The 27,188-nt window shown below is 47.4% G+C and overlaps 1 protein-coding gene across 4 annotated transcripts in view; it reads right to left on the minus strand.

Annotated features, from left to right (window-relative positions):
- Positions 1 to 7,537: 7,537 nt before the first annotated feature.
- Positions 7,538 to 27,188, minus strand: part of GFPT1 (glutamine--fructose-6-phosphate transaminase 1) — a 47,137-nt gene continuing 27,486 nt past the window's right edge. For 2 of the 4 annotated variants that reach the window (XM_054804783.1, XM_054804781.1), the window contains 6 exons: positions 26,664 to 26,821; positions 23,495 to 23,609; positions 23,099 to 23,226; positions 22,199 to 22,366; positions 21,721 to 21,882; positions 7,538 to 10,021 (listed from right to left, as the gene is read on the minus strand). In XM_054804783.1, coding sequence (XP_054660758.1) covers positions 9,992 to 10,021; positions 21,721 to 21,882; positions 22,199 to 22,366; positions 23,099 to 23,226; positions 23,495 to 23,609; positions 26,664 to 26,821 — 761 coding nt within the window. In that variant the 3' untranslated portion in view covers positions 7,538 to 9,991. Of the gene's footprint in view, positions 10,022 to 16,920; positions 21,109 to 21,720; positions 21,883 to 22,198; positions 22,367 to 23,098; positions 23,227 to 23,494; positions 23,610 to 26,663; positions 26,822 to 27,188 lie in introns of those variants that run through there. The other 2 variants (XM_054804782.1, XM_054804780.1) reach the window with 1 other exon arrangement.

The following is a 27,188-nucleotide window of genomic DNA, read 5'->3' on the forward strand; positions in this document are numbered from 1 at the left end:
GGGGGATCTTGATGTGGTTGGTGATAGAGTGTCTTGGGAGCCAGCTTGTCTACGGAGTGAGGAAGTAAAGGAGACTGGGATGGTGCCTGCAGCAGCTGGAAGAAGCCAAAATGGTGAGTCCTGGCTGGGCCATTTCCAGCAACTTCTTTTATTTTTGTGTTGAGGCTGCAAGGGAGAGAGGCTGTTTTCTCCTGGGCTTTGCACCTCTGACTAGAGGCTGTGCCGGGGTAGGTGGTAGTGAGCAATACCTGCCCCAGTACGTGGGTACACGAGTAGGGTGCAGAGAGCGGCGCCTTTCCTGAACACCGGTGGTGTTTGTGCAGGGGGTCTGCTCGCAGAGCTCTCCTTGCAGATGAACCCTGCCTACTTCTCTAAAGGCTCAGCTGCCTCTGGGCAGCTGAGGAGTTCTTTGCTTGGCAGGGAAAGAAATTACTGGGGTTTTTTCTAATTCTGGCAGAGAAAGCTCCTTCTGAGTCATAGATAAGGTTTTTGTGGGGGGGCTGATGGAAACACCAGGGAGATGCAAACGTTGGTAGGATTCTTTTTGTTGTTAGTGTTGCTGGAGAGTGTAATGCACTTTTTTGAAGAAATGGCTATAAAATAATTTGTAAAAATAACATGAGCTATAGAATAAATTGTGTTGGATGCAGACAGTGACTGAAAGTCTGTAGCACATGGCCAGAACAAACTTCTTTAGATTATTTAAAAATCTTTTGATATTTGAATGCTTTCCAAGGTCCTTCTTGCTAGCAGGGGAAGGTAAAATATCCTTAAAAGGCCCAGAGCACCAGGGAAGGTGTTTCCTCATGCCACTGGGTCAGTATAGAGGTGTCCCCGATAGTGAAGGACTGTCCACTCCACTGAGGGGATGTCCCGGCTCGTGCTGGATGTGGCCGGGAGCAGTAACCGGTGCTGTGCTGCCTTCAGCTGTGCGTGATCTCCTACGATTGCACAAGCTAACTGTGCTGCAGCCTCAGCAGGAATTTTTCTAGTTCTTCACAGACATTAAATCGTGGGGTCTTTTCCAGAGCTGGAGGAATTAGTAGGAATGGAGAAGCTATAGCATGCAAAAATACCACAGAGAGTGGAAAACTGAGCTTGGCAGATGAGGTAACTTTTACTTGCAAGCAAGCTGGGGATTTCTATATTCCACTTTCCATTCTCATTTAAAATCCTTCCTGGCATATCCTTGAGGCCTGCTGCTGCGTACCTCTGGGTGTCTATGTCTTTAGCTGCTTCTAGAAGATCCTTAGTTCTTATTTCTTCTTGCATGTGAGATGTTGTGGTTTCTTTGTCCATCCAGAGCTCACTAGTAGATGACTGGGAATGGGGGTGTCGGGATCCTTTTTCTAAGTATTTCTTACTCAATGGAAAGTCTCTGGGAAAGTAAACACCAGGCAGAAACAGAGTATGTCTGCAATCCTTATATCTGGTTTTGGTGATGGGTGACAGGTGAAATGTGAGCATCTTTGGCCTTGGAAAGGTTTGTGTGCCTGTCAGCATTGCCATGTAATATTCTATCTTGCCATTGCTATGATCTGTGTAGGCAAACCTTGAACCGTTTTTAAGAAAACCTGGGAAAAATCCTCTGGGAAAGTGAGATTTTTTTATTTTTATTTTTTCTCATCTTGGCTCTGCAGTGCCTGAGTTCAGATAAAATTAAAATTTCTGTACATCTCAAAAGCTCCAAACTGGACTGGAGTGGTACAGCTGAGGAGAATGCTGGTTTTATCTCCCAGGTTTTATTTAAGGTAGGGCTCACAAGCGCCCTGATGGGCTCTGATATTCTCATTTTCAAATGAAAATCAGAAATGAGTGTTCCTTTTCTTCCACTCAGTTGCGTGCATCCTGGATTGGCCCTGATGCTGTTGGCATGGGGTGGGGATCGGAGCCGTGGGGCAGAGCTGGGGAGCCGCCGGGAGCAGGGTGAGGGATCAAGCTATGCATTGGCAATGGGGCGTTTCTTGGGCACAGCGGAGGGTCAGCGGCCGCTGGTTTGGGAAGAGCCCCTGCTGCTAACGGAGCCTGATTCCAGGTTTGCCTCTGCTCCTGGGAAGCCACAGCAAATCCTGCCTGTGCTCAGAGGAGCTGCTGGGAGTGTTTCACAGGGTGCATTTAATTGAGACAGCGTGTTTCTGGATGGTTCCTTCATCGTTCGTGGCTGAGCAAAGTGCCTCACCCTCCCTATTCAGAATGGCATAGCAGGCGCGCTGGTAACTACAGCAACGGCAGATGTGGAAAAAATATTAGGAATGGACCGAAGGTATTTTTAGCTGTCTCTAATGCAGTGCAGCAGTAGGCAGCCAAGGGAGCCAGCATGAGATATTTGGGCAGCGTTTCCATTGACTGCCAGAAAAGAGCCCACAGGGTAGAACTTGGGAATTTCTATTTTGACGTGATACAGCGTGAATTTGATGGTAGTTACTTTTTGGGGGTAAGACTAGCATCTTTCTGTGTGTGTGATACGCTGTTGGCTTAAAGTAATAGCGATTACAGATGCCTATTTCACAGGCTGTCATGGCAACTGGAGAGATTTGCAGTTGCTAAAACTGTATTGAAATAACTGTAGTTGCATCAGATAGTTTTTTGTTTGTTTTTTTAACAGTCCAGCTCAGAAGGTCAAATTCTGAAGTCATTCTCACTTGTCTGCCTCTGACTCTGTTCCTGTCTGGGTAGGGATGTGGATGGCTTGGTCCAGACTTCTCCCCCTGCCTGCTTGAGATAACCTGGTGAAAATAATTGGCTCAGAGCGGCTTGCAAAATAAAAGTAGTATTTTTATTTATTTTTGTTAGAAAAAGATGTGGAGGTAAATAACCTGTCAAGGATGAAAGAGGTAGTTGTTGGCAGAGCTGTTACTTCCATCCTGGGTGCTTAGAGTCCTATGACAATAGCCTGTCCTCAGAACATTTGTCACGTCATGAGGTCAGTTATGAAATTACGTTCCCGTGCAGTTTCCTTCTCTTGGATAGGAGCATCCCCTGGGAAAAGCCAGATTTGGAGGATATAAGGAGAAAGCTCCTGGAGCAGAGTTGTTGGTGGCACTTGTTGCTTCAGAAATAAAATTGGAGCTCAAGTGACTGGAATAACAGGTTACAAGGAAAGCTTTCTTTTTTTAATAGTTTAAACCCGGCCATTTGCTACCTCACAAGCTGTTTCCAGCTGGCGCGCACATTCCTTCGGCATTTATGGTTAATGGCTTGAGCCAGGTGTTGCACATGTGCACTGAAGAGGTTTGTGCTTCCGACCCCAGGTCTGGTGCTGGCTTTGTGCAAGAGCCTGGGCATCCCTCGTGGTGCCCGTGTCCGTCAGCCTTGCAGTAGGACCTGGGACCAGGATCTTTATCCCCTATAGCTCGATCTCGGTTCTGTTGCCATTCTGTTAGGGCTGGCATGATCGCATAGCTTTTTGGGGCTTTTTGAAAAAGAAACCCAGGATTAGTTCCTGTTAACAGATTGCCGGCTCTTTAAATATCCAAACATTCTCTACAGCAGGCAGGGGAAAGTTTAGGTAATGCTGCAAATATGGAGGTAACTCCATCTACTTATCTGAGGCCAAATTGGCAAGGTTTTAAAGAGTGCCCATTATAAATGGAAGACATCAGAGATAGTGACTAAGAAAGCCCTGCTCTGGCTGCTAATCATGACTGGATGCTATCAGAACCCCATCCCATCTTGTTTCCGTGCAAAGGCTGAGCAGACAAAGGAGTTCCCTGTCTGACATATGGGAACAAATGAAAGGCAAATGTTAAAGGGAAGCAAGGGCTTGACTTTTCTTCCCAAAGCCAAAAGCTTTGCAGACATTCCTGAGAAGCATCTCAGAAATGGGAGGACCAGCATCAGTAACTGTATCCTATGATGTGAAGGTCCTCTGCGAACTGTGAAAACTCGCTAAACTTCTTTGTCTGGGACCCGGCATGAAGTGGTGGTACGTGTGTGTATAACGGCTCTTACTGAGTCTCATTTCACCGCACACTATTGCAGGCCACGGGCATGCCGTTTCCTGTTGCAGCGTGGGTAGGAGAGGCCACAGCAGCATTCGGAGCTTTGCAGAGGTGCTGTTTGTCCTCCAGGTAGCATTGATGTATGTTTGGGAGGTTGGTATGGTAGGACTTGGGCCAAGACAAGCGCTCCAGGATTTAGGCCTTGATCTACAGGATGCCTTAGAAGGGAATCTGGCTCCCCTTGCAAAACAACTTTTGATTTTTCTCTTGGCAAGAGCTTCCCTTTGTCTCCAGATATATTGATCTCATGCCTGTTCCAGCTGTGACTCCATAGCCGTGCTTAGAGCCTTCCAAGCCTGGCCTTCAATAACAAACTTCCTCGTAAAACAGAAGGGCCTCATGTGTCATATATACCAGACAGCTGAGCAAAGCATGTGTGTGAATGCCAGAGAAATGCCACGTTTGCTTTGTGCCGTCCATCTTTTGCAAAGGAGCTGCTGCAAGCAGGTTGTAAGCAGCAACAGAGCAGTTTTAAGCCTGGTGTTCCTCTCCTGTTCTTGCAGCAATGGGTGGCGGTTGACCTCTGGAGTCAAAAAGCACCAGGGAAATACAGAGGGGCTCCTCCTAGCCTGAGCTGTCCCTGTCCCTGTCCCTGGGGGATGCATTTGCAGATCCCTCCTGTGGGCTGCAGTGCAGCAGAACACAGCATCGTCACACGTATGGCCCTGCAGCCTATGGCCTTAGGGCTGAGTACCCCTCGGTGGCTGGGTGGCACACATCAAAGGGGTCCTGTGTCGTCGTCTGTGCCTTTTTCTAGCACAGATTTTCCTGTTTGCTTAATTTGTGCATCAACATCTCTAGAACGTGCAGAGTTACACGACTCCCGACTGTGGAGGTAATCTGTCCCATGCTGATGCAGGTGTCTGCATTGCAGTGAGCTGGAGAAGAGAAGGGACTTGTGTCTGGAGGCAGCTGCCGGTGCTGTAAGTGCTGGGGCATCCTGCCGCTCACTGGTCTGTGGGGATCTTTGCCTGAATAAGGACTGTAGGATTTGGCCTTTGCTTTATACCTCTTCAAAATGATTTCTTACTGAAAGAACTTGGCTGAAACAGCCACCAGCTGAGGCCAAGTGCTGGACCACCCAGGCCACCGGCCTACTCCACTGTGGCACATTTTTACATTCCCACAACATAAAATTAAATAAATAAGAAACAGACCAGAATGTGAGAAACAAAAAAGAAGGCACAAACTGCTGGAAACCCGCCAGAGAATGCATTGATTCAGTAGGATAAAGGCAGATCTTGACCAGAACAGTAGATAGGGATCTCATTAGCTTATGGGATCTTTTAATAGTTTGGTGTTAGCAGGCGAAGGTCATGAGAGCACAATCATCTAGAGAAAGAACTGTACCGTTGCAAACACTGATGCCTCCGAGCACCGGCAGCAGAACAGCCCTGAAAGCTGGGGGCGAACTGGTTGAAACAAATTGCCGCGTAGGATTGCCAAGGAGGAAACACAACTTCCCTTGGCTCCAAAGGTCAACGGTGAGCTGGGGCCACGCGCCCGGAGCAGAGCACGCGTGGGCGAAGGGGCGGCAGTTCTGTGGGGGATGAGGGCACGACGCAGAGCTGCAAAACCCACTGGTGGCAACCACTGGTATCATGCAGGGTAGAGCTGTCTGTACAGAGGCAGGATTTTTTTCTTGGAGATCTTCTTTACTTGTCTGTGTTTACTGCAGAATTTAGCGTGGAGGGGAATGCTGATGAAAAGCCGAAGGGAAATGTTTTCATTTCCCTGAAAAGTAATTCAGATTTGGGCTTTAACAAGTGAGCTTTATCTGTTTTATTCCTTTAAACACAACAACAACAAATTATTTATCTGAAAAGGCATATTTACTGAAAACTGTGGTTTGGCCAAAAATGAAAAATAAACCTTTTTTTTTCTTTTTTTTTCTTCTTTTTACTAGAGACCGTTTTAAGGTTGAATGTATTTTTTTAAACTGACAAATGTTACTGTCGACTCTAATGCACACGCCTAAAATATGTCAGACTTGGCAGAGCCAAGTAATTTTCATACACCCTCATGGGTCCTTCCTCTAGAAGACTCATCCGATGGGTGCTCATGGCTGCAGGCTGTGGGACAGTTTCTCTGAGTAGGCCAGTGACAACTGGGGACAACTGTGTGTCACGCAAGGGTGCGCTCCTCCTGCAATGGAGAAGGGAACTTTGCTGCCACTGAGAGTGGTCCTGGTCCTTGGTTCATCCCTGCCTGAGAATAAAATCAGTTCACGAACTAAATAAGTTTAGTGCGTTCCTCTTTGAAATAATTCTGAGCTAAAACAAACATGGAATTGTTTTTAAGTTCATTGGTATTGTTTTAATCACAGGCGCTGTGCTCCTGTGCAGGAGACCTTGCCTGTAAGGGGGAGGCTACAGTGAATGATGTGAGGCTGCTCCTTTTCCTGCACTCCCCACCTCGTTTGGAGGAACATGCATGTGCCCGCAGAAATGCGATGCGGATTCAAGTAATGCCAACTCCTTCTGGGCTTGCGGCTCAGCTGAGCTTGCCCAGACCTTGGTGAGAGAAGGATTTCACCACCACCAAGAGAAGAATTTATGGCGATGGGGACCTGCTCCCCACAGGTACCTGCCCCTCTGGCAGTAAAGTCCTGCCCCAGGGTGCTGGAGATAGAAGGACAGAAACTGCACCAAAGAGCATGTCATGTCTTTCATACTTGATATGCCGCTCCTGCTTAATCCTCTCCTCTTCCCATGTATTTCCTGTCCAAAAATTCCTGACTTCTTTTTTTCCTCCCTTTCTGCCGTTGTTGGAATATGATTTAATCACAGCTAACTCTGCTGGGGAGACAGGCAGAACTCATTTGCAATGGTGATGTGTGTCTGTCTGTTTGCAGCCAGCTTGGTGATAAATCACTTCACTGGAAGCTCAGGATGTCGGTTTGGGTTTTGGTTTTTCCCCCCTCCACCTCCCTTTCTGTAGAAGAAAAGACGTGAAAGAGATGAGCTGCGCTGAAAGCCATTTCCACACTCACCCCCCCTCCTTGGAAGGGTTTGCAGCTGGAGGTGGGATACTCTGTGTGCTGGCAAGTTCAAAATGCTGCAGTTTGCTAATGCATAAATACTGCAGGATTTCACAGTTGCTTCCCATGCTCCAGGGAAGGCAGGAACATGTTCAGGCTGTTGGAGGAGTTGAGAGGATCTTTAGGCCATGAAAGAGGGGGGATGTTGTCTCAAGTAGCTGTTTCTTGCACAGCTGCACGGGTTTGCAGCAGGGGTGGATCTGCTGGGTATGCCGTTCAGCTGCAGACAAACTGGTGCGGGAGGGATTCAAGCAGCCTTCGGACACGCTTCTGCGCTCTTGGTGCTTCAGTTTTGTGGGGAAACATCAAGGTTTTTCCAGCTTTGCTTCGTCAGTCTAATTTCGGCTGGTACAGTCTGGAAACATTCTTGCTCTGTATTAATTTTTTAAATGCATTTGAATCAGAGGAGCAGATTTGTACTAGATGCAGCCGTGGTGTCTGTGCATGAGCGCCTTGTACAACGGTGACTGATGCAAGTACACAGAATTCAGTTCAGCTTGTTTATTTAGGCCCGTGTGTGAGGCTTTCGAAAACAGTGCAGGGAGGACAAATTTACTTTCACATACACACAACTGTCCTTTATTATCCTAAAATGTGGTTCTGGCAATCAGCAGCCACACTCTTGTTCAGATGGCAGGAAAAGCGAGGATATTCCACGTCTATCGTGGAACAGTGCCCAAGCAAGAGCGTACTGTCCTGATTTAGGAGTAAGCATTTGATTTGAGGGTGGGATTAGGTGGCAGGGTGACCCTGGGCTTGGAGGCACAAGATCTCTTCCAGTCCCACAGCCTGATCCAAAGTTTGCTGAAGCAACGGGAAAGATTTCCCCCTTGCTGCAGCGTCTTACAGTAGACCCTGAGGATCTGTGCTGCTGCTGAGTGCCTGTGCAAATTAGTGTTATGAGTCAGGCAGAAAACTCATCCACTGCCTTCAACAGATTTACCTCTGCGATGCTGCTGTAATTAATATCTCCTCCTGTTTGCAACAGGCTGCCCACTGCTAAAGAACGAGCTTTGCGTGCACGTCTTTTCCTTTTATCCTGTGCCCTTGATCCAGAGGCACAACTGCCCGTGCAGCTTCCTAGCCCAGGCTGGTCAAAATGGTCTGGGTTAGCTTAAACATGACAAGCAGTATTTTTGGGTTCGTTTGTTGTATGTTAGATTCCCCCCCCACACACACACACACATTCTAGGTGCCATTGATTGAATTGGGATAAGGACTGATTTATAACTGAAACAGTCCCTGTGCCGGGGGTTTCCCATACTCTCCAGAGCACGGGTGCTGCTACGCTTTACACAGCTGAGCGTGCCGGAGGCCTGGCAGACGGGCTGCGCACTGTCCACCGGTGCCCTGAGGAAAACGGGGATCCTGGTGAACCCACTGTCAACAGACTGCAGGTGCTCCGGGGGTCGTGGCAGATCCCATGTAGGTTCGCGGGCAGCCTTGGACACAAACGTGCCCCGCACCTGTCTGTCACGGCATTATCGCGGGTCTGATAAAGCTCTGGTGCCCAGAGGTGTGTGACTGAGCACCTTGGGTTGTGTTTAAAAACAGAAAAGCTTGATCTTTCACACAAAAGGCTGCGAGCAGAGGGAGGCAAACGAAGGCTCACAAATTTTCTGCCTTAGAAATCTTGTGGTTGTATAAGCCATCCTCAAGTATTGCCTTGTATCGCACCAACACCTTCACTTCCTTGCTGAGATCTGTGTTATCAAAGCACTTTGCAAGAGAGTATCAGTCCTGAACAGCACCTGTGCGAAGACTGCATGTGTAAAATGCTAGTAATTGTCACGGCTAAATAGCCTGGGTGAATCCTGGTTGTTTCTGGGCTAATAACTGCCAGACAGTGCTGATCTCTGACCTGTGACCAGGGACCGAGCGGGATCTGGGGTTATTCTGGCTGGCTTGGTGCTTGATGCCTTCAGGAGTTCCTAACCTGCTGGGTTTATAGCAGGGAGAGCTTTATGCCTCTGCACATCAGACCCCTCACTGTGCCCTCGGCCTGTCTGTGACGACGGCTGCTGTAAGTGATGTTCCCCACCAGGCCAAGAGGTGTTTCTTGACATCCCAGCCCCACACCGTTAACACCAAGCCACTGCTCCTCTGCATCTCGTACTGGTTATGTAGTTTTCTAATCTAATCATAGGGAAGGTGGTGGTTTTTCTCCACTCCCAGGCACTTGCCATAGACATTTCAGCAGGTTTGGGGGGTTTCGGAGGGGGGCTTGGCTAGCTTTTCTCATCTGCGTGGGACTGGCGTGTTTAAATGTACGAAGCGAGATGCAGGGCTGTCCAGCCAGGCTCTTGTGATGAAATAATCACAAGAACTAAAGGTCCAAAATTCCCGTGCTGTCTATCTGAGACGCCTCCTCACTATACTAGCATGCAGGCTAGAAGTTCATGTCAAAGCAACACAGACTTAAGCCGTCAAAACTATCATTGAACAGGGAAAGAAGGGGGAGGAGGGGAGAGTCACAAACTTGGCTCTGTCTCTTGGGCTGCAGAAACCCAGAAGGGAAGAAATCATCCAAGAAAAGACAAACTGGCATCTCCAAAACAGAATGCTCTGCTTTGGGCATTTGCTTTAAAAATCAAGACATCTTTGGAGACCTTTATTATTTAAAACCTAAAAACAAGGCAAGAACTGCAGTGCAAAATGCAACCAGCAAGTAGAGTAATCTGTGACTCCGTCACTTATCTAGGGGGGGTTTCTATGCCTTAGTGCAAAACACTCCAGTCTGGGGCTGCTGGGCTGTGCTGCGCAGAGCAGATAGGATCTGACTGATGCTCGTTGCTGCCACGGAGGGCCCTCGGGTGTGGGCAGAGAAGGTGGCACCAGGGACGTTGTTTTGGCTGCCTGCGGCTCACCCCTCTTGCTCCTTCTTCTCGAGGCTCTCGGACAGCTGCACGGGAGGCGAGTTGCTCACACAGCAGCGAAGCAGCGATGGTGTTCAGTCTCTGGAGGCGGCAATGCGGTCCACCTGCAAAAAGGACAGGCAGCTGTGAAAAGAACCGCACTGTGAGCAGGGAGGTGCAGCCGTGCTTCAACACCAGCTGCAGTAAGGAGTGCCAATCCGGCACCCAGAAACAAGGGCACTGCCACAGACAGCCGGTGGTTCAGCCCTGTCAGCCGCAGGAATAGTAGCGTGGGGTTTGAAAAACCCTGGAGATAGGAGTATCTGCTTTCTGCGGTGTTAATTCTGGGCTTAAACAAAGGAGGACTTTGTGCGTGCAGGATAACGATCCGGACTTGATGGGATTACTCACTGTAACTGAGACACTACAGGAAAAACTCAGCATGTTGGGGGGGTTAATCCTTGCTCTCAAGGGACATGTGATGTAGTGTATCTCTGCTGCTCTTTCTTGCCTGTCTGTTAACAACTACAGAGGCTAATGCTGCCTCCTCTGCACCTTTGGGACTGCGGTGGGAGTTTGCAAATAGCTGTGCAGCCCTAAGGGGGAGTTGGGTGTTTGTGAATCCGAGATTGTATTTTGGGGACGCTGAGATACAGTTGCTGTCAAAACCTACCGGGCAGGCTGGAAACTGCAAGTCCAGCACTGAAACTGGTCTGGTCTTGGCTGCTGTTTTGCTGTGAAACAACCATGCCCTAGGCCTCTGGTAAAGCTGTGGCTCGGAAGGGACACAAACTCCCAAACTCGTCTGGGGGAAGGCAGGTATTGACAGCGTAATTAGCAGTGTCAGCTCCAGGCTCTGTGCTGGGTTGGGTGCTGCTTTAGAACTGCCTGTGGGTCACACAGGACCCTGAGCTTTGGCTTTTCTACCGGTTTTCATTCTGGGAAGCAGCATCCACATAAGCTACGTGGCCTTAGGAGCAGCTGTAGTTCTTCCTCTATTTTTTCCAGCCATAGAATAATGGCAGATATTTCCTTTGGAACAGGACTTTATATACTGCTTTCCATAGTCACTGAAACAAGCAGAAAATATCAAAGACCACAGTGTTCCCAGGCTGGTGAGCCCTGCTCCCAACTGAGCGTTTCCCTGCTTATTCCTACTGAGGACAGGAGTGTTTCTTAGATGATGTTTCCATGGTGTTAAAGCCCGGGTCTCGCTGCAGTTCTCTTTTTTTCCTATGCTAATACCAGCCACCCACATCTACTCACGAACAGTTTTTCTCGGAGCTGTGACCAGTGTACCTCCAGTTATCCATAACCCCCTGGCTGCTGGCCTGCTACAAACCAGCTGGTCGCATCCAGCTGGTGCATTACATTGAAGACAGCTACAAATAAATTACTTGCTTTATTGCTTTTCCATGTAGGCATTGGCCCCGGTACCACGTGGACACGTGGTGACCCAAACGGGAGGGGTAAAGTGATGAGATACAGAACACTTCTTAGAGAAATGTGACAGATTTTAAGCTGCAAGGGGTTTAGGAGCAGGTTTGAGCTCTCACTTCATCTCGCCTGCTCACAAGGAGCCATCTTACATTTAGTGGCACCTTACATTGGACAATAACCTTCAAATCTAGATGAGGAGGGGAAAGAACAGATGTACTTTTCTGGATCCAGCAGTGCCTGGAGGAGAGATGCTTGCCCCCCAGGCCTCTGCCTCCTTCCCCTTTCAGGACATGACTGTCCTGCGGCTTCACCAAGGTGAGTCCCAGCCTACAGGCGTTCCCAGAGCCCATTCCTGCCCCTCTCAGCTAGCTTAGCAAAGCCCGGGATGAAGCTTGGGACCGTGACCAGCCCTGTTCCTGGCTCGGGGAATGAGGGGCAGATGGCTTCAGTCCCTGCTGATCCGTACCCCAGCTCTTGTGTCTATACAGCCCCACAGCAAAACTTCCTTCCTCACCCCAGCGGCTCTGCCTGCAAGCAGGTGCCTTTCTGGGTTAGCTCATGTCGGCCTCAAGACCCACTTGCCCCCTGCCTTACTTGGATGTGGTCCCCGAGGCAATTAATTCATCCTACATTGTAAGCCCTGTCGTGAGCCCTTCCTGAAGGCCGTCTGCCAGTTATGCTAAGGGAGATGACGTGGCTGTTCCGCAGTCCGACCTGCGGAGAGGAGGGGGATGAGGACTGCCGTTCTCCTTGAGCAACACAGTCAGCAAGGCACGTAATACGCATTCACTGGGTCACAGAAACCTGGGACTCTTCACACTGTGGTTCAGTGAGGGGGCTTCCTGTGTGCATAATTCCGAGCTTTGCGCAACTCTGAAATCTCCCCTAAATTCCACCTGGTGATGGCTAGCGACACAGGTTTGATGTTACATTACCAGGGAGGTCGCGCTCTGAACATGAACGTCCTGTCTTGGCGTGGCACGTGTGTGTCTTGAGTTTTCCCCAGTGAACCACTTGGGGCTGTTTGGATAGAAGAGAATTTTAATTTTCGGCAGTGTTTCTGGCTGGGCTTGGAAAAGCATGTCTTCCTGAGGATAAGAGATGCTGCAAAAAATGTGAGGAGGAATGTGAGTCCCTGCCACAGTTTACAGGAGAGCGGTCCAGCTGGTGACCACAGGGGCCATTCTGTCTGTTCTGGTACTGCTCTTGTACTGGTCTTGTGGTGGGGCTGCAAGTGCTGGAAAGGAGGTTTTGTAGCTCAGACTGGGTTTTCCCAGGACGGGTGTGCCAGTAGCCATACGCTGATAGCCCTGAAGGGTGGCTTTGGTTGTGAAACCAACTTCCAGGCACGTCCTCGGGGTTTGCCAATGCAACGTGAGTCATCCTGTGCAGCCAGGCAGTGTCTTGCCCAGTACTGGGTGCTAGAAAGCACCCACTTGTGACTTTGAGGAAGGCTTGTTCGAGTGGCAGCTGGCATCAGGAGGGAGGAGAGGTGGCGTCTCCTTCATAGCAATTACTCACTGGTGCAAGTGTGGTGCCACTGAAGTGGAGAGGCTGCTGGAGTGTGCCATGCTCCGCGGCACTCGTGTCCCATGTCCTGCTCTGCTGGGGATGCAGAGATCTGCTGCCAGCCTGCTCCGGCCGGGAGGCTCCCCCGCATCCCCCGCCCCTGGACATGCATTCTCATCTGATGTAGGTTAACTCGGGGCAGAGATGAAAATGAGAGGAGCAGGGAGGTTTTGGCTGCATCCCATGCAGGTTTGCTGATTGTTCCCCTTAGCAGGAGCTGCAGCCTTACTTTGGCACAGCTGGGTTTGCCTTTGCAGGGTAATTTTCTGCTTACTAAGGTCTTTGGGTGCCCTCCTACTGCTCAGAATAAGCTGGCCAGGCCTGCGATGCTGCTGCCTGTCCTGCACATGGTCCGAACGCATCTCCCGATGCACAGGAGCCCTTGGGAGCCTAATTGGCTCGTAGCTCTGAGCTGTGGTGGTATTGCGAGCGTCTCCAGTGCGTCTGGGCTCACCACCGCTTTGAGGATCCTGTGTTAAAGTCACGCTGCTGCTCGCTGTCCAGACACAGGCTAGCGGCTTGTTTGTTTAAACTTGTTTCCATAGGAATTTGTAAGGACCATGGGAACATATTTTATTTGACCTAAACAATAAAGAATGAGACTTAGGAGGGGGGGAAGGAGTCCTGTACTGTCTGATTTGTGGGTCTGATTTTTCTCTTAGGCTGGGTAACCTCTTGAGCGCTGAATGGACCATCTTGGCAAGTCAGCTTGCTCTTTTTCTTCTTTGTTTTTTCAAATGCCTGCAATGTATTCCAATCAGCTGATAAATGCATGGAAATAGGTCAGAAATAGCCTCTTGTTAAGCACACAGGGCAGCTTTTGGGTCAGGCTTCCAGTAGTTCAGAAACCCTGCTTTTCTGTCTGAGCTGGAGCTGAAGAAGCGAGATTGTCCAAGTGCGAGCACAGGCTGTTGCTCCAATGGCTGTGACTGATCTCGGCTGTCTCCGCAATCTCTCTGAGTTTGTGCCACTAAAGCAGTACCTGAGGACTTGCCCTCTCACTGCCTTGGGAAAGGACAGTGATGCTCCCCTGTCTGGTAAATGAAATGCATAAGGCTGTGCAGCTTCTGGGGTGCTGTTAGTCCTCTGACAGGAAGATTGGGGTGACCTCAGGGGCGGCGTGGGCAGACTGCACAGGGAGTTGTAGCAGAGATGGAAGATGAAGTTAAGCTATTGGAGCATGTTGCTTCTTGGACCTTCCAAGCTGTAGGAGCTGGAACCGTGGCGAGCCAGAAACAGCAGCAAGGAGATGCTGGAAGAGCAGCCCAGCAAAGAGGGTGTGTGGGCAATGGGGAAGGCAACTACTCAGCAGTGGAACTACCCAGGATGCTCCACTGACATTTCCATTCCCGTACAGCATTTTTTAATGTTTCCCAGGAAGTCCCATCAGCTGTCACTAAAGCTAAGGCCCTTAAATCCTCCTCATTAATGCTCTGAATGCCACAGGGTGCTGCTGTGGCACTGCACGGTGATGCTGTGCAGCTCAGGACCCACAATCTGAACAGGTTGGGCTGTCCACTGGGTAACGCTGTGCTGCCCTGAACACTTTTGCTCTCTACTGCTGGTCCCTGTACAAAGTAGGGGTAGTTCATTCACTTTGTCTGTCTTCACACCACTGTGATGGGTGTGCTTTCTTTGGGGGGGGGGGTTTTATAAAATAGCTTCTACCACTCTCTGAGGTGGTGTAGGGAATAGTCACGTTTCGCAAACCAAGAAGCGCAGACTATGAACGCTAACCTGCCCTGCACAGCCGATCAGGCTACTGGGTAGGAATGGCTCCACTGCGAGTTGGTACTTCTGTGAAATAGCACCCTGGTAACTGGGAGTCAATTTTACAGGCAAAACATTCCCCTCCTTGTTCTGCCTATGTCCAGCAAAACTATTGCAACGTGCCGTTTTCTTTCCAAACTTGTTCACATCCAAAAGGGGCAAGAACTCCCCATAGCATATCCTATGGGCTGCTGCTTCCATATTGAGCATCTTACAGTGACCCAAGAACTGGCCTTTTTTTTTTTTTTTTTTTTTTTTGCAGAGGCAGGTGGCATTTCTCTCATCCCAGGTACTACATGGGTGTTTTCTGTGCAAGCAGTTATTGTACAGAGCTACACGTGTGCTCTGCAGTGGTGAAAAAAAACACCTAGAGCGCAAGAGGAGACTAAAGTGTGGAATAAACACCACTCCCAGGGTCCTGGCTATGCACAGTACTCCTACAAGCAAGGGTGAGTGCTGCTTTAGAGCAGAAAAGGTAAATATAGGTAAATTAAAGATGCTTGCATGAAGATGCAGCATCTGGAGGCGCAGCACTTACGCTGTGCTGAAGGCCCACATGCTGTGGAAGCACGTGAAGGGTAAACGTCAGGAGGCAGGTTGCTCTCAAAGGGCCGAGGCGTACTTTGGAGCAGGCAATCCATTATAATTTATTCAAAGCAAATGTTTATGCCCTTCTGTAAATCTCACTTAGCTTCTGGGAGCTTAGTTATCTTCAAATGTCACAGTGTATGAGACTGACTGAAGTTGGGATTAAAGTTTCTGAGCAAAGGGCCTGTGAGGCCTCTGCCCCATGTCTTACTGCTTGGAGCCACATCAGGATTTAAGGAGATGGCCTTCTTGCAACTAGAGCTCAGGACTGACTCAGCTGCATCCCTTTGCATTTGTCTTTTCACTGCCATTTTATGAGCTTAAATTTAAATGCGCTGTATGATGTGTGTGCTTAGATGGCCCAGATAGGGAAATGAGCAAATGAGAACCCTGACAGTGTCTCGTAGTTCCCTGTTACGCTAGCGCTCCTTTGATCTTCAGAGCATAGGACTTGGAAAGGATTAAAAAAAAAATGGGGGGGGTGTGGGGTGTGTGTGCGTGTCATCCCCGTTTTCCCCCCCTCCCCCCGTGACTGGAAAAGCATCCAGCCCCGGGACAGCAGCTGAGGAGAATCTCAGCTCTCGGCTTGGTGGCATACAGCCTGAGACGTGTATCTTGTGCTACGAGAGACCCCTGGAGCCGCTCTGGGCAGATCCTGCACCCAGCCAACTTCCCAGGCAGCATTCCCCCCTCCTTTGGTGTCCTCAGCAGATGTGACCTGCAGCTGTGACAATGACAGCCCAAAGCTTTGAGCTATTTGACCCATTTTTATGACTGTAATACAAGCTAGAACTGCTGTTTGTTTTTGCAGATCGGAGCAGGCAGAAGTGGACCATCTTGCTCCCAACATCTGCATGGGCACTGACTTTTATTGTGGTACTAAGGCTATATGTACGTGCATTGTTTCAAGGCAGTAAGCCTTAAAAAAGTAGCCTCGTGACCTTTTAATACTGGTACTTGTATAGGAAAGGTATTTGTGAGAAGAGCAAGTCCAAGCTGCTCACTTTGTCTAGGAAAATAAATGAGTCTGTTTGATATTCTTCCCCTGGAGAGGTGAAGGTCCCCGAGGAAATTAATCCATGAATGGCTCTGACTGGAGGAGGGGCAGAATTTCAGACAGTCTTTTGTCACTGTGGGTTTCACTTACAGAGGCTTCCAGGCATTTTTTTAGACATGAACAATCTCTAAGCCCCCAGCTGTTGTCTTACAAGAACGTGCACTTAATCGGACTATGGCAGCATCTGTGTCATAGCCCTCCACCACTGGGTTTGAAAGCAGCCTGGCTGTACATTACCCAAACACGTTTCTTTCTAGAAAAAGAAACCACGAGCAATGTTCACTAAGCACGGGTTGCGTGTGGGCTGTACTGACTGTGATTTTGTCTCACCTAGTGACAGAAAAGTGGTAGTTAAATGACAGTTAAGGTACGGAAGGTAATGCTGGCTGTTCTGCCTCAGGGGTATTTTATGGGCTTTTGTCTCAGTTAGAGGCAAAAATCATGGTTGGGAAAGGGCAGTTGAAGGGTAGTCTGTCTAGCTCAGACATGAAAAAAAGCCTGGCCGGTTAGGAGAGAGGCGAGTTAAGCCCTGTGGTTTTCTGCTTCGTACATACTGCCCTTAACTTTCAAAGTGGATTTAACTAAAGACCAGTAATTCCATTTGTTTAATGTAGGGCACTTGATTTTATTCAAAGGGTGAGATACAAAATAGTAAGCAAAAGGACAAAACCCAAATTATAAAACACTACGGACAAAAGTAAGACATCTTCTGCGTACAGCACACAACAGGAAACAAGATACAGACTGGTCCCCACAAACGAAGCCAGCTGGATATGTACAAGCAGAGGCAAATAGATCTAGAAGGGAAGAAAGGGTGGTATTTGCCACTTCAAATGTCTATTTACATAAACTGAATTGAAGGCAAATAGTTTTCTTTCCTTTTATTCAAACCAAATACTTCTTTGCTTCTTCTTCTTCCTGTATCTGATGTAGAGGAGGGACTCCGTGCTTTGAGGCATTTGGTACATTCAGGTAGGATCTAAAATTAGCCACAGCTAAACACTGATGCGCTACTCCAAGCACCGAATTTCAATCCCTCCCTCCATCCGACGTGCTGCTGCCCAGGCACCTGCCTGTGGGGTCAAGGGCTACTGGTGACAGCTAGAGGGGAGAAAAGCCTAAGTCTGCACTAACCTGTTGGTCTTCCTTATGCCTTTAGGTGTTTCAGTCTGCAGCTTACCCAAACCTAGTGTGTCTAGGCTAGTCTTAAGGCTCCTAACTGAGCACGATTACCAGTTGACTCAGTGCAGAGGGGTTGAGACTGCACAAATACGGGTGTCAAGGCAGCTTTCTGGCTAGAAGGGCATCCCTGTGTTAGCGGCACGTAATTACCTTCGAGACAGTAAGACCATGCTAAAAAGGAGGTTGAGTTTGCCGCCTCAGTGTTGCACCTTACAAGGCCAAGGCTACCCAAACACTGGTTTGGGCTCTCTGTAAGAATACGCATGCAGACGGTACTTACTCATCTGACAGACCCAGTAAAGAACTGTCTATGGCCTTTCTTCAGTAGAGCTAGGAGGGAGCACGTTCCACATACAAGCTAATTTCCTAGTGCACGTGGAAAAACCTTACTAGCAGCGTGGAATCTGTCCGAGATCTGATGGGCTGAGCCTGAAGTTCTCTGGTCTTTGGTAATTAAAACCCCCTAAGACCTATGGGCGTGGGCTTCCCCTTAGGCCTCTGTAGACATAGATGAGGAAAAGGGTTACTCAACTCAAAATATATCCTGGCAAAAGTACGCAGTACAGGCAGCTGCTATTACAAATATTCTGTATTTACCTGTGGCTCAATTTTAGTGACAGGGCTACTGAATTTTTAAACATCTCAATTAGGAAGGAGGGAATTTTACTGGCTCAGTAAGCAAAACATTCATTTTGGAGAGCAGAAGAGTGACTGGCTGTTAATAAATATCACAAGACATTCTAAAAGTTTTCTAAGGAAGAGAGAAACATCATCTGTTCATCAAAATGCAACACATCTAGACAAAAATGAGGTAAGGGAAGCTAAGAAGAGTCCTTTATACATTCTCACTTCACACAGGCATGGCAATTAACAACAATGAGATGCTTAACAGATTCCCTACCATGCTCAGCAGAGAAATTCTTTATAGCAAGTGTGCTCCACAGCATTCTTTGATATTAAACATTACAACATCCCACAGCCTAGTTGCAAGTAGCGACTAAACCTCTGTTTTGGCAGGCAGAGTTTTATACATTCCAGGCAGTTTTCTGGCAACTTGGAGAATGCAGGGGTGAGTACTACCTTTACTTCTGACAAATGACGAATCTGTCATGAGTTTTAATGCCTTAAATTACAAAGAATAAGGATTCGTGTCTATCACAGCATAAAACCAAATAGCTCAGCAATATCTGTACACTTATACCCAACATTTCTAACTTAGACTCCTGTTCTTTGGTCCTCTTTTGTATACAACTTACTTTCATAAATATTTAACAGCCTGCATTATCGAACTGTTACTGAACAGCAACTTGTATTTAACAGGGCTGGCTACACCAGCCTGTTTGCTAGGAGACTCGGTAAGCTAGCGGGCGATCGTCTGTACAAGGCTAGATAAAAGCAATGCTTGCTAATACTCTTCTGAGTGGAATAGAAGGAAAAGATCTTAAATAATTCACTTGCAGGGTTCTTTCACGTGAGATCCCGTGCTAACGAGAACCGGGGATGGGATACTGCAAGTCCTTGTGCTGGGTGGGCACAGGCGGGAACCCTGCTTTGGTTCCAGCCCTCCACCTGAAAGGTTTGCAGAGTTTCTCTTCTCTTAAGCAAGCTGAGCGGGAGGAAGAGGAACCGTCTTCAAATTGTTAGCATTGAACATGCTTTGTTTTTTCCTTAAGGAAAAGTATCATCTTCAAATGAAGCAGGGAAGTCTGCTGGTCGTGTTTAGGCAGAGGCACGTAATTGTTACAAGTCGGTGCCTCATAAGCAACTGCTGTATAAATAAAATGCAATATTTACTACTCCGCTCTTAAACTGGCAGCACAATGTCTTCATAAATTAACGGTCTGAGTATGATGTATTAGTAAACATACATATGTTGGTTTCGGGAGGCTGTTTCCAGGCACATAGCACTTCATTCTCATAATAAAAGAAAGCCTTGAGCTGATACTGAAATTAAATAGTTACTGCGGTTTTATGTGAAGTAGAATTGCTACAGACAAAATTTGGAAACAGCTCAGTCTGAACAGTCACCTTCCAGCACACAGCCTGGCTTGCTGCTGCTTGGCAGGAACCTAGCATCCCGTGCAAGGAGAACTGGGTTTTGCAGGGTAGTGGACAGTCCCCAGGGCCTGCCTTTGTCAAAGGAGTTCCTTGGGGGAAGCGAGTGACCTGGAATATTCACCAGGACTTGGCAAGCATCGCTTCACGCCTTGTAGCCTGTTTGTCTTTTTATGGTGCATGTGTAAAGCTGATTCAAAACCCATCAAGCTGGTAGGAAATTCACCTTTTTGCATAAGACAATACATAGCTAACTGCTTTTAATGACTTTGAAAAAGTCAGTGTTAAGTCTAGAAGGCGTGTTTTCTGTGTAATTTCTGGTCCTCTGCAAGCCTGTTATAAAACTATTACCAAGGTATTTATTTCTGTTGTGTCTATTGAGCCTTTTCTATCCCCTCCAATTTTAAACCAGCTGAATTTGACACAAGTCACATACAAACACCTCCTAAATTAACCAGAACCAGCGTTCTCAGTAAGTGAGTTTGGCTGACGTAGCAGTAAGCCTCAGGAAGGGACCTTTAGTGCCGTCTCTGCCAGAGAGGTGCAAGGCAGAAACTTTCTCCTATGCGTTCAGACTAGTAAGTGACCTACAGCAGTACAGAGCCGGTTCCCTGGGCTGTGTTTATAGTGCCGCAGTGCTCAGTTCGAGGGGAAACATCCTCAGCACAGGAAGACTTCTACTTGTTTAAAAAAAAAAAAAACCCAGCAGCGACAACCAAACTGAGCACTGTTCACGTTCCTCTCTTGTCCCCCACTTTGGTAAGCATCCGTACTGAGGCAGCCACTGCTTCCATGTACACTCGAAGGTGTGAGTTCCACTGTCTTCGCGGGCACCGCTACAGGTATATGCTGGTGTTACACAGCGCGTTGTCGCCCACTGAGTCTACAAGATTGTCACTTGCTAGGTATTTGGCATAGATAAAATCCTTCGGAAACAACGTTATTTTCTTAGCACATTTACCCTGTGCCTCAAATTGAGGAGGTCGTGACAGGTCAGTTCAATTCCCTTTTGTGCACGAGGCAGAAATTGACCCCAAATGCTTATTTACAGTTTTGTTCACCGTTAAAATACTGCACAAGCATGACCAGTAACAGCTCTTGTTCCAGTTGTATATTCTGATATCCCGTTTCACTGCCTGAGAGCATGACAGGTAATTCATTCAATGGTTTCTCATCTACGAGTGGAATGAGCCACACTGGCTAAGAAACAATGACATTATCTTAAAGTAAAGTGGAGGGCCCCTTACCTAGAGGACTCAGTAATCTTTAAAGAAAACCATTTAACATCTTTCATGGAAGTCTATTGTTCAAAAAAACCCAAAGCTATTGACATAGCATATGGAATCAATTTGACAATCACTAATGTAATGGAATTACGGTGATCTTATACACAAACAATGATTTACCAAAATAAGATTTACCTAGGGGACTTTAAAATCAAGTTATTTTGGTACCAAAAAAGTCTTTCATTTAATTCCCCTTTGCCCCTATGATTCAGATGATCTTTCACTCTACAGTTACGGACTTGGCCAGATTTCTTGGAAAATCAACCTGCAGAGAGGGACGAGAAAGAACATGCTTGTGAGTATTTACACACTTTCTCTGTTTGTGTATAACTTTGTAATGTGTGGAACGGTTGTTCTGCGTTTAAATTGCAAACGATTGAACATATTTTCGCGCTAATTTAGGATAATCAGTGCAGAAAAAGTCCATAAACCTCAATTGTTATGACTCCTCTGTCAAGAACTAAGGAGTTAGTCCCTTTAGTCCACGTTGTTACAGTGCTCAAACGGTAAAAGGAAGAGGCCGGTGTCTGCATTAAGATCAAACACCTAACGCAGACAGACGCTGCTTGTCAAACATCCTTCTGTGGGTTGTTACCTTCCTTCCAGCTTCCTGCCAGCCCTCCAGAAACTGTACGCTGTTACCAGAACACAGACACGTGTCCAGACTCAAACCGCACAAGACTCGGCCAAGCGTACTACGCTGCCTTCACGTTTTCTTCACGAGAAGCTTCTGTAATTGCCAGGTCTACCCTTTAACCTGGCCCTTAAAGCAATTACACAGACAAACCCCCCCAGGCTTCCAGCATCACCCAACACATCTTTTCCAGATCTGCAGATAGCGAACAGGAGTGCAGAAGGGAAGGAATGCTGTACTTACATCGTATCCTCTGAGAACTGCAAGATGGAAGGCCAGAAGCTGAAGGGGGATAACGCTCAGGATCCCCTGCAGACAGTCCACCGAATGGGGAACTTTGATTGTTCTCTTATTGTTCTTAATAGTCTCGATGTCCTCCTTATCACAAATCACAACAGGTCGCCCCTGCAACAAAGGGGACCGTTGAAGAAAAACAGGTCTGGAACATTCTTTTCTCACTTCTGTTCAGAGCACCAGTGGCAAGAGCTTTTTACTTAATTTAGAACAGCTAGCATCCCATGGGCATCCCTGCAGCATATTTTACAGAGTAAACAAACCACACCGGGCTTCTGCAATCTGCTGCAAAAATTGCACTTGAAATGCCCAGAATATCGACTGAATTCACATTTTAGGCAGTGACAAATGGTTTGGGTGCCCTGTAAACTGCTTTTATATTAAAAGCAACATTTCTGATGCACTGTAAACTTTTATAGGTACTTACTTGCCGTGCAATGACCTGCTGGAGAGCGTTCTGGCACTTGGCATACGTGTGGTCTCTCATGATGATCATGATAACGGGCATGAGTTTGTCCACCAGCGCGAGAGGGCCGTGCTTCAGCTCACCTGCCAATATGCCTTCCGAGTGCATGTAGGTAATTTCTTTAATTTTCTAGACAGGGGAAAAAAAAACATTCATAAAGCTTTGGGCAAACTTTTGAATTCTTTTTTTTTTTAACCATCTCTGTGGCTTCTTCCACTTTCTTTGTAACTTGTAAAAATGTGTTCTGGGCCTCCCCAAATCCAATATGTAGACAAGCCAGCCTGAAAACCTGGACTGAAGTAGTGCACCTGGGCTGAGCTGCTTCCAGGCCATCAACGCTTACAGTTCTAACACCAAACCCACCGCAGGCCTTATGATGTGCCATCAGCACACCTATCTCTCTTCAGTCTGGAACTGGGCAGGCAAACACAAAGAGGACGCGTTTGTGCGTCAGTGGGTGACAGAACTTACAACAGGAATCTCCTCAAAGGTAAAAACTGCAATATACAGGTTTTACGTGTACATGTTGAGCAGCCCTGGAAATGCCACCCCAACAGTTCAAACAAGTAACTTCGTTAGGGCGCCCAGTCTGTCACAGTGAAGCATTCCCAGTGTGAACGCAGAACACACCCCCTTTCAACCCACTGTAGCGTCTGGCTGTTGTGTGACTTGGGTATCTCGCAGTGGAAGCCTCAGCAACGTTACAGCGAGTTGTAGCTGTTTGACTCAGTATGTCAGCCAACAACCGGAACTGTTAGCCACTTCTAAAACAACTTGTAGCCATGGGTGGTTTCCTGTGCTGAAATCTGAAGTCCATAGCTAAGTACATTTGAATCAGCTTTAAATAAAGAAATCTCTTACCAAAGCTCCCTCAAGACATGTAGCATAATGGTAACCACGTCCCATGATGAGAACAGACTTCTGATGGTATAGCTCTGTGGCCAGCTTCTGGATCTCATCATCCATACTCAGCACTTCTTTAATTAAGTCTAGAAGGAAAGAGAAGAATTCAAGTTGTGTGTGCTCTCAAACTAGACCTATACACGGCTAGCAGTGAGTGGCATAAAAACTGGACTCGGTGTTTTAATAGTGCAATTTAGTGGTCTTAGAGAGAACACAGTTGCAAAGTTATTGCCAATATCCACGTTGCACACATCTGACGCCCTCGGTCTTTCACAGCAAAGTTCAGGCATTGCTGAAGTTCGCCTGTGCTATTGAGTTTCACTTGGTGAGGCCAATAAATGCAGCAGTTCCTACCTGGCAGTCCCTTTAGACCACGCATGATTTCCTTGCGCCTTTCCTGCATAGAAATTCTGTCATCGCACATCATCAGAGCAAACATCACCAAAGAGACAAACTGGCTGGTATAGGCCTAATAAGGGGTGGGGGGAGAGAGAAACCATGTCAATAAGCGTAACCAAACAGTTGTCACCTACTATGTAAAATCTTTAGACTAGCAGTTGACTTTACTCTTAACATAGTACCAAATGACAGCTTTCATTCCAATTAAGTAGCAAAGATGAACACAAAATTCACGGGGCAAATCTCATTTGAGCAAATCTCAAATGGAGGCGTGCAACGGCACAATCTCCTTCTACTCCAAATTAAGATACAAGTAAAATGGAATATTTCCAAGATTCCCTGGTGACTACTAAATCCTGTTTTGTGACCATACTCATGTTCTCCTTTACTGCAAGTAAATGCTGGAAACACCAAAGATGGGCAGACCCGTTGACTGGCAATGCGGAAGCCCACCACTAACATCTGGCCATCACAACAGGACAGCCAGTTGAAGTTTTTTTGCACCGCATTCAGGGAACGCTGTGGTAGGTTGACGCTGGCTGGAAGCCAGGTGCCCACCAGAGCCAGTCTATCACTCCCCCTCCTTAACTAGACAAGGGAGAAAAAGTATAACGAGAGGCTCATGGGTCGAGATAAGGACAGGGGGAGATCATTCACCAATTACCATCACAGGCAAAACAGACTCAACTTAGAAAAAAAAAATCATCTAATTTATTACTAAGAAAACAGAGTAGAGCAATGAGAAATAAACCCAAATCTTAAAACATCTTCCCCCACCCCTCTCTTCTTCCCAGGCTCAACTTCAGTCCTGAATTCTGTCCTTCCTCCCCCCCAGCAGCACAGGGGGACGGGGAATGGGGGTTACGGTCAGTTCATCACACGTTGTCTCTGCCGCTCCTTCCTCCTCAGGAGGAGGACTCCTCACACTCTTCCCCTGCCCCAGCGCGGGGTCCCTCCCATGGGAGACAGTCCTCCACCAACTTCTCCAACGTGAGTCCTTCCCACAGGCTGCAGTTCTTCACAAACTGCTCCAGCGTGGTCTCTTCCACAGGGTGCAGACCTTCAGGACCAGACTGCTCCAGCGTGGATCCCCCACGGGGTCACAAAGTCCTGCCAGCAAACCTGCCCTGGCATGGGCTCCTCTCTCCACGGGCCCACAGGTCCTGCCAGGAGCTTGCTCCAGCATGGGCTTCCCACGGGCCACAGCCTCCTTCAGGTGCCTCCACCTGCTCTGGCGTGGGGTCCTCCACGGGCTGCAGGTGGAATCTCTACACCCCCTCATCCTTCCTCCATGGGCTGCAGGGGGACAGCCTGCTTCACCATGGTCTTCACCACGGGCTGCAGGGGGATCTCTGCTCCGGCACCTGGAGCTCCTCCTCCCCCTCCTTCTGCACTGATCTGGGTGTCTGCAGAGTTTCTTACATCTTCTCACTCCTCTCTCCGGCTGCAAAAGCTGCTGCTCTTTTTTTTTTTCCTTCTTAACTCTGTTATCCCAGAGGCGCTACCAGTGTTGCTGATGGGCTCGGCCTTGGCCAGCAGCGGGTCCATCTTAGAGCTGGCTGGCATTGGCTCTGTCGGACCCAGGGGAAACTTCTACAACTTCTTGCAGAAGCCCCCCCCTGTAGCCCCCCCCCCCCGCCCCCCGCCCCCCAAACCTTACTGTGCAAACCCAAAACAAACATAAAGGCAGTTGAAAAGGTAAGTGGTTTCCCACCCCCTTCTTTAAGGACAGATTCTGAACTCTTCACCCTGCTAAGGCTCCATATCTGGCTAAAGACCACTGACTTTGGGGAAAAAACATCTGCACAGGCAAGTGAAATTAGTGCTCAAGTGAAGGCAATTCTATTTGCACAAACATTTCAGGCACAGTATCAAACAGCTATCGCAAAGTCTGGCCTCTTAACGCAAAGTCTTTATAAGACAAACGTTATGAAATGGTCTGTGGTGCCAGCCTGGGATTGAAGTTGCTTAAAAGTAAGATTAAGTTTTGTAGTATTTCTGTCCCTTCCTAAAGAGTGATCAAACAAACCTGCGTGTTGCTATACTGGAGAAGACTTGAATAGCTCTGAGGGAATCTAGAAAAGCTTCAGTCATGCTGACTAGCGGAGTTTGATATGGAATGGGATCTACTTTGTTTTGGTGCAGCTGAAGGTTACAGAAGTAAATAGCACCAACCACTCATGGTACCAATGCCTGGGGTGTTCAGAGTATGTTCTCAACAACCTTAGGTCAGAAGCTTTGCAAGTTCCTATTTCATATACGCACACCTTTGGTAACTCCCCACATCATCAGAGAGAAAAATGCCATTTTCAGTTCTCTCCAAACTGTAATGCTGGCTGTATGAAAACAACCTAGGGACAAACAACTCGTTCAAAAGTTTCTTATAAGAGACTCATGAATTTTCCATGATCCAATTCCCCAATGAACTATTAAACTCAAATGTGGTTTTTGGCTGAATTTATGTAACAGATTGACATCATCCTGCCTCTAAATATAACTAAATCAAAGCAGATTTCACCATGCAGAAGCACTTCATCAAAATGAAATGCAGCAAAGCAAGTTATTTTATACTGTATCACATGCAGCCAGATGCATCAACCACAGCATAATTCTGCTAGGTGGACATAAATACTGGTTTTCTGTAAAAGACCGTTCCCCCATTTGCAGAAAGTATAGTTTTAATATCACGCTTTCTTTAGTAAAGCGGTGCCATTAAGGGCAGTTACATGCTGTCAAACTTTCTATTACCTTGTCTTTTCCTTTCCTTTTTCATCTTTAGACCTTAGTTTAAACCTGCACCTCAAGACAAATGATGGCAAAGGGGAGAGAATTCTTGCCTCTTAGGGAATTCTACCCTCCGAGTCCCCTTTGTTTTCAATGTTTAATAGTGCTGCCTTATAATATTTCATTTACAAAAACTAAGAAAAGCCCTCTGCAAGATACAAGAAAAAACAAACGAAGAGTATTGCTGGGCACGTGGTCCTTAACTACACAATCATCAACAGCAACCAGTAAAAAGGGAACAGAAAGCATTTAACAGAGGACCCATGCTATCGCCAACACCTTCAGGGCAGTTTCAGTAACAATTACAATAATCAGTGAGGTCTCTCAACTTATGACTTACCTTGGTACTGGCAACCCCAATCTCTGGTCCTGCATTGATATGGACTCCACAGTCTGTCTCTCGTGATATGGAGCTGCCAACTGTGTTAGTTATTCCTACGGTTAAGGCTCCTCTCTCTTTGCAGTACCGAAGACCCATCAAGGTATCTGCTGTCTCGCCTGAAAAGACAGGTATCGTCAATGCTGCAGTTCAGCGTCGCTTACTGTCACCGCAGATGTAAAACTGCGGTGATTTCCCTAACAGAATGTCAGAGGTTTGTATTTGCCTGCAAGTCAAAGGAGTTAGTCATTATTTCAGCCCCGGCACACTCTGGTTTAACCCTAAAAAGACGACAGTGAAATCTAGAAAATCCAGAAAACACAAAACCTAACAATAGTATTTGGTGTAAGGAAAAGTCAGTATTCTGCTGTGGTCCGAAAAAAAAAAAACAACCCCCAAACCAAAAAGCAGTTTAAGTGTATCCTCTTTAACAAAACCAACTTTCTTCCTTTGCCTTAATAAAAATTCACCTGGGGCAGGGTGGGG

This window comes from Grus americana, chromosome 26 (genome assembly GCF_028858705.1).
Source record: "Grus americana isolate bGruAme1 chromosome 26, bGruAme1.mat, whole genome shotgun sequence".
Taxonomy (NCBI): Eukaryota; Metazoa; Chordata; class Aves; order Gruiformes; family Gruidae; genus Grus; species Grus americana.